The following is a 16,388-nucleotide window of genomic DNA, read 5'->3' as shown; positions in this document are numbered from 1 at the left end:
CTGCTGCTTTTTACCACATGTCTCAGTTTCAAATGTACACTGCTTTTACTCGTGAAGACGGCTTTTGTTATATTACAATGACAAAAAAATAAAAAATACTGCGGGTATATTGTGATTTGAGTCCAGGTGTGATGGATGAAATGCAGCAAGCGCAAACAAACGAATGGAAAGTTAACATCTGCGTCCATTTTCCAAGCCGCAACGTAGGGTCACGCGGGGCCGGAGCATATCGCAGCAGACACGAGGTGACGGGCAGGGTGCTCCGGGGTGCTATTCTGTCACAGAACTGATACACACATGCAAATACATTGGCATTGACCTGGGGGAGGCTTTTTTTTAGAGGAAGAAAGAGACGGATGTCAGCGAGGTGAAATGTTATTGCAGGGAGGTTTGCATGGAGTGTCACAGTTTGTTGGGTGAAAAGCGAGTTTCTAACCCACTTATAACTTATTTTGATTATTTATTATTTTAAATTGAAGGACGCTTGCGTGTCACAGAGGTACCTTTTGCGATCAGTCACACCAAATACATCATCACAGGATTTTGAGGCTGGTAATCGGCTAGGTACAAAGCTCCTCATGGAACCATAAATATCCCAAACAAACCACTGTGTTTAAGTATAACTTGATGGTACAGAGCACTTGCATATGCTAAATTAACTTTAAGAGACACAATACACAATGTTTTATTTAGAATTAATTCTGTTTTCTTTTTAGCGATATTCAAAGTGTTGGACTACTGATGCTCCATCTTTAATCCACAAATCCTCTTAACTAGCCTGTTGTGATTTGATGAATATTTACATGGATGGATGAATGACTGGACTTCAATGATCCAAAGTTGGCCAGACAAAACTACCAAAACTATTTTGCTACAATAATCTAAAATATGGCGCATATGTGTTGTTATGGGTTTGTTTAAATGTGATTCACATTTCATTGGTCCAAAATGACGATGAAATATGTTGTTGTATTGCTAATACTTCCCCCCCCCCCCCCCCCTTTAATCTTCTTGAGCTCCCCCAGTAATTGAATTAATTAGGCGTTGAGGTGTGGCTGGCCTTTTAAGAGATGTTTTGCCCGGGCACGTGCTTACCTTGTAGGGGAGCGGCGTCGCGCGCTGACCGTTAGTTACCTCTCTCCTCGCGCCGCGCTCCTCGTATAAAGCCCTGGCGGAGGAGGAGAAAACACTTTTGTCAGACACAGAAGCAGCGGAGGACCAGCACGGAGGAGGAGGAGGAGTGGGGTTCAATCTATTCACCCCCACCCCCCCCTTTTCTTTTAGAGGTTGTTGCCGACGAAGACTTTTATGAAAAGATAAAACGTGGATATAAGCGTCTCTCAGGATCAGTTGGTGAGTTTGGGTTTTTTGTTGTTGTTGTTTTGTTTTGTCTTGTGAGGGGGTGTGGGGGGGTTATGAGTTTCTTTGTTGGCTCTACAATGCCAAGCCATCGTGTTACAAACGCAATATAGTCCCGTGTATACCTCGTATATTGTCAGCTCAGTGTTGCGTTTTGGGGTTTTGAGTCATTTAACGCAAAAAAATCGCAAATGTTGGTGATGACTGCCTCGATATTTGCGGATAATTTTTCGTGGAATTCGGCATGATTGGTTTCCCCTTTGAACATCGCAAAGTTCAACAACATCTGCGATGTGCTCAATGGACGTTTACTGCTCAATGCTAAGCCGTTGTGTCAGGAAAATGACACGTATTTTCTTTGCTGGTTTTCGTTCTTTTATCACCAGTTCTCGCAGATCCGCACGGTGAGATTAGAGACCAGTGGCGAGGCTGCTGCAGTCAGACACGGCGCTTCCGGTTGGACTATAAAAAATAAAAGCCTCTTATTTGGCGACGTCTTTATTTCATACAAAATATTCATATTCGGAGACAGTGGAATAGAGAGCAAGCTTTCGCGTTATTTCCTAAAGCTCTTTAAAGCAACGGCACCCTACTGCAAACGGGTACAGAGGGACACAATGAGGCAGTGCATTTTCGCAGTTTCCATTGAAAGCACGTTTAACTTACACGTAGTCTCACATTGGTTAACTTGACATTTCTTTGGGTCGGCATCGCGAAGCGGAATGACCGACAGTAACCTCATTTCAGCAGAACAATGAAACACAAGTACAAACAAAAGTGTAGACTATAAATGAGTTAGTCCGACACCACATATTTTACATTAATTCATTATGCTTTCATTGGGTCGCAGTAACGATGCCCCTTTGATGACATTCAACATTAGCCTGTTTTTCATGTAAGTGTCGATTTTGTATTCCTCCGCTTTTCCAAGTGTTGTTTTTAGTGTTTTTAGTCACATGCACGCTGCTGCTTTGCTGCCCCATCGACGAACATTTGTTTTGTTTTCATTCAGGAAGAAAATGCCTTTTTTTCTCTCTCAAAGAATCGACGGTCCATTTGTCGACGTTGCAAAGTGGGTAATAGAGTGTACCATTACAGTCGTTTTCCATTTGCAATGAGGACACGATTGAGATAAGACAAGATTCCTGTATGAGTGCGATCTGACACGTGAGCGAGAACTGATGGTAAACAAGTATTTAAAGTGCAGTGCGGTATGGCGGCCACTAGAGGCGCCCTGGCTCTGCACCATTTGAGCGGCTCGGCTCTCGGCTGAGTCCTTGCGGACTCCGCATGCGACGTGTTTTCCCCAAAATCAGACCACTCAATGGAGGGCAGAGTCGTGTAAAACGGCTCGTGCTTGTCGGAGTGCGTGATGCAGGAAAACCGCAGTCGAACCACGCGGATCCGAGTTGGGTGGAAATAGGCTCTCTGCGGGGGTCGGTCACATGTTAACACCATGTTGTTTTAAGAAGTCAGTCCCCAAATGAAGGATGGACGAATAAAGGGACTTGTGTTTTTCAGAAGTCCGAAGGGAAAAGGGAAAAATTGGGATGTGATTTGGTAGAAAGGCGAAAAAACAACCAGAGTTTTCACTGCGTGGCAAATGTGACGAAGCTGCGAATTGATTTACATGTTTTCCACCCACACATCCAGCGACGTGGCAAGACAACAATGTGGCAATGGGCTGTGTTTTGTCCATCAGTAATTTAAGGTGATTTGTACTGTACTCTATTGAAAAAAAATGGAGAAGATGTCTAAAAGCAAAGATGCTGATGATGCTTTTGTTTGAAATCCCACAGCGATGTTGTCCTGTTTGCTCTATAGGCTCCTTTTATGAGTTTCACGCGCTGCGCTGGCTCAATTCCCTTCTTCAAATGGCCAGTCTTGTGTCTCTGTCTTAAAGGATGTCCTTTCGGGTGTTAACAGCAGGTATTTAACATGTTTAGACAGTGACTGACACCTGTGCCGTGACTGCTGCCATTAAATCAAGTGACTCATAGAGAAAAACAGATGTCCCCCCGTACAGGAGATATCTTACCTAGGTCACTGTGTTGTTTGTTCATCCCAAAGGTCCTGTTGTCTTTTATTGCAACATCTCATACATTCCAGTGGATTTTTCAGAATACAGCCAATTGCTTGTAATGGTGGCTTTGCGCAATACAGTCGACTTTCCGGCCAAAGACTTGAATAATGATCACATAATTATTGCCTTTGATTTTGTGTCGATGCCTACTGGATTGCCTTTGTGGCCGTTCCCCAGAAGGCATGAAAGTGGTCACATGTGACTGCGGTGTCATGATTGTATGAGACAAAACGGGGTGTAAAACCATACCATGCTGGGTTAACGTATTGATTAGGAAAGGACTTGACTTCAACCGACGAGCCAACGATCAGCACAGGGCATCATGTTTGAACATCAGTGTGTCCTTGACACTGTTCCACTGTCGCCCCACTCTTTGTCGACCAATGAGCTCTATTCTGTATAAAGGGCAAGCAAATAAATATACACAGAGCGGCCTTGATGGCGTTTATTCTTAAGTTTTCCTACTGCTGCTACAAGCCAGCCATCCAACTTGAAATGTATTGGGTGGATTTAGGCTGTGCCTGGCTCTTTGTGAATTTGAGACTTTTGGTGGTAGTTGCAATCAATTTCACAAGTGAAAAGTGATTTTTTTTTTGCACAAAACCAACTTCTGTTTAGATGATATAATCATTAAAGCTAAATGTTCCTCTCATGCTGTGAAGCTTAATGAGTTACAGACCTCAGTCTTGAGTGGCCGACCTGATTTTAGCCCTCGATGGCCAAGCGTCTGTCTCAGAAAACAAGATTACGAATTCAGCTGGATAACCCCAACCAAGTAATGCTCTTTATGGTTTGATCTTCTTTCTGGAGTCAAAACCAATTTGATCACAAATTTGCAAATAAAACTTTTCAAAAACTACAACAGCGTTTCTAACAACGGAAAAATCTTATTGCATAACATAAATCCACAAATGCTGTTTCTTTAGCGAGTTGTTTCCAGAATGGGGGTAGTGACCCTTTCTTGTCAAATTGACATCAAACGTAGTATTTTCTGTGGTACTGAGGCGTGAACAAGGTAACAATTCTGATGAGAAAAGGACTACTTCGGTTTTCACAACTTGTAAACGGCTCCCCACCCACTCGTCGTCCTGGTTTATCTGTCGTTTGACCTTTGGCCAGATGAGTCCACATCAAGGGGACCTCAATCTGCGTTGGCTAAAAGCCCTCCTCACTCATTCGGAGACTTAGTTGGCCAAGTGTTGCTGTATTTCTGGCTGCTCTGCACTTCAGAACAGATTTGTTCAATAGGTGAATCCATACGTTTTTTCTTCTTCTCTTCAGCAGTGATTGCTGGTTTTCTGGTGGTGATTTACCTGTTTTTTTAGAATATAAGAAGAAGAAGAAGAAGAAGCAGCTTTGAAAATGTTGTTGTGTTCCCGTTTGCTGTTTTTCCCTCGTGATTTTCATTTTGACATTTATTCAATGAAAGGTTCTCCATTGACTTGTTTTTCCTACCTTATTGTGTGAACATTAACAGACCCGTACAGCCATTTTTTGGGACCGTTGCATGCATGTGGTGATGTTTTGTTAATGTAATCACTCTCTGTTCTGCTTTTACATCAGCTTTGTGCTTCCTCGGATGTGGGAATAACTCCTTTTTTTTCCCAGAAGGCACAAAGCAGGACACTTTAGTGTTAGTTCACTGACTGTTTAATCTCTGTCTTTGTAGTTGACTGTTGTGAACATGTGTATTGGCTGCAGTACATGAATACGTGAGGCTGATGGTCTCTTTGTGTCTTTGTGTATTCCCAGTGAGGACCTGGAGCGTGCTCGGTGAGGTCGGGAAGACGCCAACATGTCGGTCTCCACTCAGCTGGGTTTACTGCTTTGGAAGAACTTCACTTACCGACGGAGACAGACTGTAAGTAGGAGGGCTTCATATGACTGATTTATAAGATCAATGGACTGGATGAGGACTAAGTAAACATACGCAGTTAATTTATTGATTGTTCGACTTATCTATTGCTTCACATCCTGATATATATACACTCTACTCAATTTTTTAAATACAATTTTTTGCAAGATTTAAGATCCTCAAAGAAAACATGGGCATTTCACTCTCAGCATCGCAGACATTATTATGCATTTTGCAGAATCAGAACTCCACAAAGACTAACTAGAAAGCACCATGTAGGGGTATCTATTTCTTGCCCAATTTCCCATGAATGCTCAGTTCCAGTCACATTTTCAATGGATCAACTTTGAATCTGAGATGTTTTCTGCATGAGATGCCCACGTCTTTCCCTCATACATGCGCACGTTCCACTTGGCACGCGGCCCACAGCAATGGAAGTGATGCAATTTCCCTCAGAGTCACTTCTACTGAAAAGCGTCCCAGTTTACAGTGAGTCAGAGAAACATGTGCTGATGACACAAATACATGTCAGATGCTTTTAGCGGGCCAATGGTCTCGTGCTGGGTTGGTGGCGACGCACTCAGAGTTATGTAAATCAAAGTTCAGCTCCAGACTGGCACAGACGTCCCTCTTTTAATGTGAGGAGGCTCATCTGCATTGAATCGAACCAGTCAACCATCGAGGCAGAAACCGCTGTGGCTGCTTGGCATGGAGGCCGATTGTCTCCAACAAAGGGATACAGTGCGTTTTCTAAGAAGCCGTCTTTATCCCACATCACACGGAACAGATGGACATCGTCCTCTAAACCGCGCAGACCTCTCGATCTGTCTCCTCTTATTAACCCATATACTTTACCCGGGACTCGCGATTACAAAAGACAACAGCTGACCCCCCCCCCCCCCCCTCCCTCAGACAAACATCCAACACTTCAGACAGATTAGCTTAGAGGAACTGAAAATACACAAATACTTGGAAGCTCAAAGAGGGCCGTGTGACTATTTTGGGGGTGATTAACTCATTTGGTTTGTGCTTTTTTATCCAGTGAAGACAGTGAAGCCTTCTTTCTTTCACTTGATTAACGTTGTTCATCGCCCCTTCTGCCTTCCTCTCTTAGATCCAGCTGCTGATTGAGATCGTCTGGCCCCTGTTCATCTTCCTTATCCTGATTTCAGTCCGGATACATTACCCACCCTACGAGCAACATGAATGTAAGCAGACAGCGCCAGAGGAAGGGAGTTACTGCACACATTCTTTTTTGACTCCATTCTAATATAAAGCAAGAATTCAGCTTTATGCATTTAGTGTTCTTGGGGGATTTCCACGACAGCTACTGATGCGTAGAGTCTGTTTTTCAACTCTTTCTATTTTTAGCCGTCATTTAGTTGTCTGACTGTGGGTAAAATCAACATGTCAGTCATCCAAGGTTTCCATGTTAATGTCAACATTTGTTAGAGCAAATGTAAATAGTGAACTGACTTTTAACCCCTGAAAGTGGTTGTTTCATAACCGTATTCAACTCAATAAGATTATCACTGGTCGAAAGTAGACTTCCCTTTTTAAAATTTAAACAGTTACCAAAGCTTTTCAACAGGGATATTTCCTAAAATTCCACATGTATTGTTTTTTGTATAGTTAATATATTCCGATGGGTCTTTGAAATATGATTTTAGATCAGTTGGTGCAGATTCATGTCTGGACAAACTTACTTAAGGGTTAAGGGTTAAGAATAAAACCAGTGGAGTTGTGTAATCATGATACCGAAAATCAATGATATAAAACCAAAATCAAAAGTTTTTTTGACGTCAGTTAACTCCGTAAACTCCAATTCCTGAGCTCCTTCACGCCATCTACCTTATCTCTTCAGTATAGTGCTAATTAAGCTCAGTAAATCGTGTCAGTAGTCAGTAAGGATGATAATAAGCTGATAGTCCAAACAGTCGTAAAGATGTCAGTGCAATAAACGCACTCTTAGCGACAGCCTAGCTGTAATAATGAGTTAGAAAGTCCGTTAATATAACAGCTGTGACTCATTTTTCCAGTTATGCGTTAAGATCATAGTTATTAAATAAAGTCTGCGTCAGTATGCTCCAGTATCCTCCAGTAAAGCCCAATGGTGTCGGGAGGATTCCATTCAAATTCTCTACTAATCAGAAACATTGTGTGGCGTCTTCTTTTCAGGCCATTTCCCCAACAAGGCGATGCCCTCGGCGGGGGCCCTGCCCTGGGTGCAAGGCATCATCTGCAACGCCAACAACCCCTGCTTCCGTAATCCCACCCCAGGAGAGACTCCGGGGGTGGTGGGAAATTTCAACGATTCCATGTGAGTAACATGGGCCTGCCTGCTGATTCATACTCATGTTCTGCTTTGACTGATTCAAAGTATTATTGTGTGACACGTTTTAACATTTTTAATTAACACAAATGGAGAAAAGATGGTCCTAAAAGTTGTGAAACAGTTGGTCTGATTTTGCCTCTCTGTTAAACCTCTCCAGAATCTCCCGTCTGTTCATTGATGCCAAGAAGATCCTGCTCTACACTCAGAATGACAAAAGCTTTGACGGCTACAAGGGACTGCTGAGGGCCCTCAAGAAGCTGCAGAAAAACACTGCTGGTGAGGACCTTTTTTTGTTTTCTATGTTTAGTTTTTAAATGAGCCGACAGGTGATTGAAATTGATCACCGAGTCGTCTATTTACACACAAGGGAACACTTTTACCCAACTGCATATGCAGGTGGTGTTTAACTTATTCAGCGAGCCACACATACAGTTTATTCACACTTTGACGCCTCTGAGCTTCAATTCAGAGAAAATACAAAGCATATTGTTTGTTTCCCAAAGTAGTAAGAAGCAGCTTCTGTCTTCATCTTGACGGATTGCCCTTGGATTCTTTATTGAAGACTGAGAAGATTGTCTGTCGTGGCCCTCCCACCTTGTTACACTGGTCTTTCGTATTGAAATAGTCCACTAGTTCAGTGAAATCTATTCTTTAGAGGTTTTTTGTGTTTAGATGTAAAGGTCAGAGAGAGGCATGGCACTGAATAGGTATCATTTTGACTTTAGTAAATGGCCAAACACTGATTAGCGACATGTTAAAACTGGAGAAAGTGACCTGTTCACCCTGTAGCAGCTGATGTCGGCCTACACTCTTCAGACAAGTGTTCAGAGTTTGCCGCGTCCCTTCCTTATCGCTGCCAGCCAGCCGAGGGTGGGCCCCCTCTCCCACAAGCCGGTGGGCGTTGCACTTCTCCATTTTGCGTGCCAGTGTTGGTGGCGTAACACGGGGACAGCAGGAAAACGGCGCCCCACCCAGACCATCATTATACAATCGCAGCACAGATCTGGAAGGAAGCGTGGAGTTGCTGGGCCTAGAAGGTCGCTGCTGCCTGCCAATGAGGAGCGCTCGGGCACGAGTCTCTGCCATCAGCTTCACTTCCCTCATTTAAAAACGTACATTTAAAGGACACGTTCTCCTGAAAATAGGACCATATGTTCAAAGACAACCGGGACGAAAACAGAATGGAAAACACGCACTGAATTTCATAAAATGGAGGCTAGTAGAACAACAAAGGGCTTCACAGGACAGAGTGCACTGAAGAGTCTGGTTAGACTGCTTGTGGCTTTTGCTACAGTTCTATCCGTCAGTTTCCATACATGAACGGGTCTGAGGCCTGATAAAAAATGATGGGTACATTGACCAACCTTTAGAAATGATGCACCAGAGCCGAACAATGGAGGTCCTTGTTGTTTGGGCCACAGTCTACGTTACTGGCCCTGAGCTACACTCCGTTACGCAATGAGCCTCCCAGGCACAGCGCGGCCTGGAAAAAGGTCATAGATTACTAAATGAAAATATGTTTATTCATAGGTTTTTCCACACGTTTTGATTGCGCTGTTTGGGATGAATTGCTAGATGACCTTAGAGCCCAGCACAAGGTCATCAAGTTGTCTACTCTGAGTAATTATTATAGCAGCACAGCTGGGCAGCTCATCGCAGGTGAGCGTCTTGCTATATCCCAGATCCCACTCTGGGGTCCGCGTGAGGGAACACGCTGATGTGGCCCAGGGACAGTTAGGTATGATGCAGGAGGAAGCTGCTGAGGGGCACTTCAAGAACAACAGCAATGATCAAAGAGGCCAAGAGCAGAAGCCCATCACGTGTCGGCTAATAATTCAGGAACTGGCGGTGGTCAGAGACGGAGATTTACACTGATAGGTAAGAGGCGCTGTAAGGCTTTCCCCCAAGGGATAACCGGATTAATCCCACAGCACATTCGCTTCATTTTGATAATGTCTAGTGGATGTGGAGCAAAATACACGTTTTATAGAACAGGCCCGAAGCTTAATGTTTTAAATGGAGACGATGCTAACCTTCTTTTGCAATATATGAATACATTTATTAGATCTATTCCTCATCACCTCAACCATAAAACATTCAGTTTGGCCTCATTCTCTAACCTGGCCAACGCTTGGAGAGCACCTTGTGAAATAGACGTTTACTGTTCCTGCCAGAGCTACGACCCGACAAGTCCAAGCAGTTCTCATCGTTCGACCATGGGACGGTATCACTACTGGCTACGTATCATTTTCTTTAATGTTCGGATTACAGCGTTTATTGGGATTTGAAGGGAAAACACCGGTTGCTAAGTGTGTGTGTGTGTGTGTTGTCAAATATGTAAACGGGGGATGAGCTGTCGGGAGCAGGCCCAGACAAGTGTCAATGTCGGGCTCGCCCTCACAGGCAGACGCCTCCGACATAAGCAAAGCCAAACAAAAACAGGGTTTGGTACTTCTTTTGTTGTCCATCTTCAGAAAATCTGTATGATTTGTGCAAACAAACCAAACACACACACACACACACACACAGATACGAGAGCACAGCGAAATGGAATATAAACACGCACAAATTACTGCTAGACTTTCCATCCGGTCTGTTCCGTCCTCGAGGGCCCTTGGACGCAATGCACCATGGGAGCCTTGACTTCCTACCGGGACACTGATTAGAACGTATTAGCACTCCCTGGTTGTTCACCCCTGAGGGTTTAGACGCACACAGGTGCACGAGGGCACACGCATGCACACGGGCCCACGGAGAGCAGGGGTGGTGAGAGTGAATGTGTAACACACACTCACGCCTCTAAACTGAAATAGAGCACACTGGAAGTGGCCCCCGACCCCCCGTCCCCCATATATGTGGCCCTCTGAACACGCTGTTCTCTTTCACTTCCTCCCAGGGGAAGTTCAGGTCAGTAGAAGCAGAGTGCATGTGTGTGTGTGTGTGCGTGTGCGAGTGGGTCATATGATTGCTTTAGAAGAAAGAAAGCCAAAAAAAATAAGTTCTGGATGAGGAAAAGGGGAACTGAAAGGGAACTTATGAAATATGCAAAAAAACCCTCAACTCAGCGTAATTGAATTCTGATCAGACTAGAGCAGTGCAGTAATCATTCATTTTTTTGTTGTAATAAATATACCTCTTGGTAGTCCAGTGCAGGAATAGAGTGCAATTCCTTTAGGGTATAAGAAAGAATCATTTTTTAGGTTTGATCCATCAAGCCACGCTCCCATAAGTGAGCAGTTACACAACAGTTTGAGGCGGTGCTGCTGAACCAAAAATAAGAGCCTCCAGGCTGCAGGAGATATTCCCTTTGTCTCCATGATTCCTTTTAAGCAGTGTCACCCACGGCTTAAGGCATGTCCTGGCACCACCACTGTGCCGATGGAGGGGAGATGATAGGAGGAGAGGTAACTAGGTGAAAGGGGAACATTTACCAAGGAAAAGAGTTGGAGGTGGTTAGAGAGAATGTTTAGTAACACCGGGGTGCAAAACTCAAAGCTGAGATGAACAGAAATGTTTGTGAGTGTGAGTGTGAGTTTCAGAAATGAGTTCTGTGGAAGTTAACAAATAAAAAAAATAAACTGAACTTGAGCTCAATCGGAGCACAGAGTTGTTCTGTGCTGGTTGATGAGTGATCCCTTATATTGTTTCATTTGGAGTCATCCGGGGGTTGAATTCAGCAAAGTGTGTGTTTTTGTTTATGCTAAAGTTGGTCATCATTGAGTCTTTTATCATGGATTTCTTGCACTGGTTCTGGAATATTTAGGATTTTTAAGAGCTATACTTTGAACAGGGAAAGTTTTAGATATATTTTCTGGATATTTAACATGAAGCCATTTAAGTGTAACTATGATGTACACTACCAGTCAAAAGTCTGGACACACTTTGTCATTGAATTGAATGACAAATGTGTCCAAAACTTTGCTACTGTATTTAATAACTTGTTTCACACGGTGATTGTGTGAGAAAATGGATCACAGTCCAACTTAATAACAAATAAATCAACCGATGGAATGCGTATATATAAAATATATAAAAATATCAAACTGGGATCACTGCCGCGAGTCCTGGTTTCATATATCGGCCGTCTGATGTTTTATCAAAGAGCGTTTTGTGTCCCATGGTTCACTCACTGCTTTTCTCCTTGGATGTTTTTTTTCTTTTCTAGGTTTCAAGCTGAAGGACTTTTTGCAAGACAATGAGACCCTTTCCCACTTCCTGCACCACAACGCCTCTCTTCCTCGTCACGCGCTGAAGCAGATAGTGGAGGCTGACGTCAATCTGGAGAAGGTAGAACTTTACCCTTCATTTATAAACCCTGCTCTCCCATCCTTCAGCATTTTCCCTTCAGTTAACAAGGATGTTGGTTTTTAGATTTTCTACCACCTAAACCTTGTTGGAAATGAAATTGTGGGAGAAAGTCAAAGACAACAAAACGAAATCATGACGCGTGGAGCTTTTTGGTTTAGTGCTTTTCCCATGAATCAGAAGTCCAACGACCTTGGCTTGACAGCATGTGTCGGAGCACACGACTCTAGCGTGGCACAGCTAAGCCCTTAATACCCAGCAATCACTGGGGGTGATGGGTGAAGTCTGCCCCCCCCACTCCTCTGCCTCTCCCTGCCTTATACTAACGTCCCCCAGAAAGGGAATCTGGTCCTCTTTTTTTCAGTTGTACCTTTAATCATTTTTGAGTTTGCTGAAATTGTTATTTTTATCTTTCAAGTCACCTCCTCCTGAGTAATTGTCATCTTCTTGACCGTAGCTTGATTCCTCTCTTGTGGAATCAGCGCTTCCTTCCCAGAAACCCCATGCACATGTTAACACACACACACACACACACACACACATAGATTCATCTACCTACTGTAGGACCAACAACAACAACAACAACTCCCAACCAGCTCCATCACATCATGCCTGCGTTGCAATTGGACGGCTGGTGTCACATGACTGCTCATCCACATTTTGCTCTCCCCACCCCCCCTCACGTGCAGAGATAGAGGCTCAAAAACAAGCTGATGTTACATCATCAGATTGTCTTCTACACACGCCTTTCTCCCAGACACCTATTGATTAAAAATGGCTCTATTTGTCTACGATGGACATTAGGATCAGGTGCATTAATAGATACGTTACTTATATACTAATTCTAATGTCTTTGTGAAAATATATACTATATTGAGGCAGTTACTACGAGACATGATGGAATAAAACACAGGACATTTAGATGAGATGTCTCACACACACACACACACACAGAAAGACTCACGCTCTGAACATCTTGACTGTTAAAGAAGACTCACGCTCTGTCCAGTCCTTGAAAAATGTCCCAGCAAAAAAAGGACGTTCTGTTACTGCGATTGCACGTATGCAGCTGTGCTTCCTCTTCCCAAAAATGTGTTGAATCATTTCAAGTTTCATTTGAATGACCTTTCCAGTCCAAACATCCTTGGCCAGCCCTGACATTGACATTCTCAACATTTCTTCCCCTCATGGGAAGTCAAGAGTTAAGACAAACCCCCAAGAGTACTCTGCATTCCAACACAACTGTAACTCAGAAAATATGAACGCAATACTTATAATAAATACCCCTCCATAACTTCACCTCTAATTATTTACTAGCAGTGGCCCCTGCTTTTTTGTAATACAGTAAAAACAACTATTGTTGGCTATTTTCTTTCATGGAAATTCCCACAGCGGAAACAAACAAAGCTACTTTAAAATATTTTATCGCATTAATCTCCACCACAATAATCTTATAGACTAGCGTGTTCACTTTGACAGCTGTAATATTTACTTGTGGGACGTATTTACCGTCATGATCTCTTTCTGAACCCTGCTGCTCCTTTCTTTTCTCCGCCCAGGTGCTGACTAAAGGTTTCGGCTTCCATCTCCGCGACCTGTGCAACAAAACGCCCCTGGAGGAGTTCGTCCACATCGCCGACCGCAACGTGTCTCGCCTGACTCAAGAAATCATTTGCAAGTCCTCCACTGATTGGCTCAACCAGGCCCAGAGCCACTTCCTGTCCAATTTGGACTTCTTCAAACCCATTCGGGTGAGTTCATCCATTGAGTCAAACACAATCAGCAACCAAATGAAGAAATAATGATGTTGTTAACAACAATGGTCCCACTGTGTGACGAGGCCATTTAGCTCAGCGTCTCTCAAACTGAGATCGAGGGACGTGGCTTTATTCTACAGGAAAGACAGATCGTCTCTTCGCTTTTACCAGCTTTAACATGTAGTTTTTTACATTGATTGGTGTTCACCGAATATGTGTTGGTAAATCGTGACCAAGTGCCCAATGTCACGCGGTTGGACTGTCAGAGACTTATTGTAATCGCCTTTGAGGTCCTTTTACTGTCCGTGCTAAATTGGAGCCGCTGGGCGGTGACACTAATGTGATCCGACATGGCGAGGCACTGTTTGCGTGGGGCCAAACAGAGACCCCCGATATTTAACCGTCGTATGTACATCGCTGACCCCCCCCCCCCCCCAGCGTTTCTGCTTACTGTGAACCATTTGTGCTTTCTGGACTCCATTGTTTTCTTTACTTGTTCTTTACCCCTCCGCCTCCATGTCCGGTGTCACCTCTCCTCAGCCTGTATCTTACAGAACAGCCTGCCCTCTTCCCATCACACCCGTGACCAAAATGTGAGTCACGTTGGTGAAGGGACAAGAGTTGAAGAAAAAAAAAAAAAAAGTGCTGCCAGGGCCTACTTCTCCTCAGAAGGAGAAACAGACAGACAACGGGAGAGTGTCACGGTCAAGTCAGCGTTTCTCAGTAACCTGGAGCCTGTCGAAGAGATTAGAAAAGCTGCTCACTTGATATAAGAAGGAAATCCTCTTTGCCCCCTGCAGACCGTATTCACCTCAAAGCACACTGCTCCTCTTTATTCTGGCAACACTGTCTCCACATGTTGACGCAGGAATGGAAGTTCCTTTTCAAGGAAACAAAATTGTGCAAAAGAGTGAGGGGCAGAACTCTCGCATGATGCAATGTTCTACCATTAGTTGCTCTGTGTGTGCGTGCGTGTGTGTGTGTGTGGATAGAAATTGTTAAGTAAAGAGAACAGAACAGTGAGCAAATGAGAGAGACAGAACACACGGAAAAGCTACGATAGCTTTCACCTTTCACAGATAAATGTGCCGTTTTCAGCGACACCTCAGCGGGGGAGAGGATGGAGGGGGGGGGGGGTGTGGTGACAGCTTAGTGTGAGGGATAGGAACACACAAACACACACAAAAGTTTCACTGACGGGAAAAGTCAACTGCTCCGACCTATTGTTCCTTCTCGGCTGCCTCTTCTATTACCTTTGACCCAATTTTGTCGTTTTGTGGTTATTCTATCTCTCCCTTTTCTACCTTACCCCCCCCCCCCCCCCCATAACTCTAAATTGTAGAAATGGATGGAACATGAAATATAGTACAGCTGTTAATACAGTAACAACCATCATAAATAATACTTTTAAATAAACAAATATCAATCAATTAATAGATAAAAAAAAACTATTTCATGTTTCATTGTATGTTTGTTTTTAGGTTGTATTCATTGTGCATAGAAACCAATAATAAAGTGTAAAAAGCTTATTAGTGAAGATGCCCTTTTCTGTCTAACAGAAGGATGTGAGGTCGGACCCCAAAGTCGTTCAGGAAGTCTCAGCTGCAACCGACAGTCTTCTGGAGAGCCTGGGAGCACTGGCCGTGGAGGTAGACACACACACACACACACCGAGAGAGATAAAACAACTTAAACACAACTTAAACACTAAAACAAGAGGACCCCTGAAATATTTACTTTCAAAGTTCAGCCTCTTCTAGAAATTTGTCAAATCAATCGTTACCTAGAACGAGCTCTCAGTGACGTCATTTATTTACACACAGGTCACATCATGCAGTTGCTGCAAGTAGGGGCAGTATAACTAAATATACGCCTGCACACGCGCATTCTTGGAATGTCAAGTCAAACAAAGCAGGTCATCCTTACGTAAAAGTTATACAAATGTCCGGCAGCCATTATGTGTCCACATGAGTCTTATTTCCACATTCAGCCATGTTAAAAGAGCCTTTGTTCTTCCACTGTGGGCTTGGATTCTTCCCCTTATTATGCCTTTGTGTTCGTTCTTTCCATTTTCTTCAACGTGATACCCTCAGTCTTCTGAGGGGGATCTGGGTGAACTGATAGGGTCGTGGCGGTCCAAAGTCTCTGAGATCGCAGCAAAAACACATCTTTAGTCATAACTCAGGAATTCCTATTCCAGTTATGTCAATATCACACAAATGTCTGAGAGGATAAAATTGCGAAGTGACGCCATTTTAATCAGACTGAAGCAGGATTGAGTCCAAAACAAACTAATCCTTCTCTGAAGTTGTAGAATATTCAGGTCGTAACCTGGGTTTCGATGTAGTTAAAATATATCAGTCCATGTTAACTATTTTCTTTAGCTGCGCTGCTCTGGTCTAAATAGCTGTGCACTGGAATGGAAACTTGAACTTTAGTAACCTCTCACAGGCTCTGCTACCCGGTTACTCTGGGACAATCCTCTTTGGTGCCTGTGAGTGTGTCTTTATGTGTGTGTGTGTGTGTGTGTGTGTGTGTGTGTGTGCGTGTGCGTGTGTGCGCGTATATGTCTCACCTAGTTACTCAAGGTAAAATCTGAATCATTTTGAGGGAGTTACATGATATTACGTCACACAAAGATGTTTCCTGCGCAGGCAAAACTAAAACGCACTCAAACTGACCAACATAAAGTTG

General features: G+C 43.6%; 1 protein-coding gene across 4 annotated transcripts in view; it reads left to right on the top strand.

The window, feature by feature from the left end:
• Nucleotides 1–1,243: 1,243 nt before the first annotated feature.
• LOC119218439 (phospholipid-transporting ATPase ABCA1-like) overlaps nucleotides 1,244–16,388 on the top strand; it is a 31,866-nt gene continuing 16,721 nt past the window's right edge. Inside the window, exons 1-8 of one of the 4 annotated variants that reach the window (XM_037472874.2) lie at nucleotides 1,244–1,353; nucleotides 5,195–5,303; nucleotides 6,412–6,505; nucleotides 7,476–7,617; nucleotides 7,790–7,908; nucleotides 11,798–11,919; nucleotides 13,497–13,688; nucleotides 15,254–15,343. In XM_037472874.2, the coding sequence (XP_037328771.2) occupies nucleotides 5,238–5,303; nucleotides 6,412–6,505; nucleotides 7,476–7,617; nucleotides 7,790–7,908; nucleotides 11,798–11,919; nucleotides 13,497–13,688; nucleotides 15,254–15,343 (825 nt within the window). In that variant the 5' untranslated portion in view covers nucleotides 1,244–1,353; nucleotides 5,195–5,237. Of the gene's footprint in view, nucleotides 1,354–4,595; nucleotides 4,691–5,194; nucleotides 5,304–5,990; nucleotides 6,039–6,411; nucleotides 6,506–7,475; nucleotides 7,618–7,789; nucleotides 7,909–11,797; nucleotides 11,920–13,496; nucleotides 13,689–15,253; nucleotides 15,344–16,388 lie in introns of those variants that run through there. The other 3 variants (XM_037472876.2, XM_037472875.2, XM_062564347.1) reach the window with 3 other exon arrangements.

This window comes from Pungitius pungitius, chromosome 9, assembly GCF_949316345.1.
Source record: "Pungitius pungitius chromosome 9, fPunPun2.1, whole genome shotgun sequence".
Taxonomy (NCBI): domain Eukaryota; kingdom Metazoa; phylum Chordata; class Actinopteri; order Perciformes; family Gasterosteidae; genus Pungitius; species Pungitius pungitius.
This window is presented reverse-complemented; position numbering and strand designations above follow the sequence as displayed.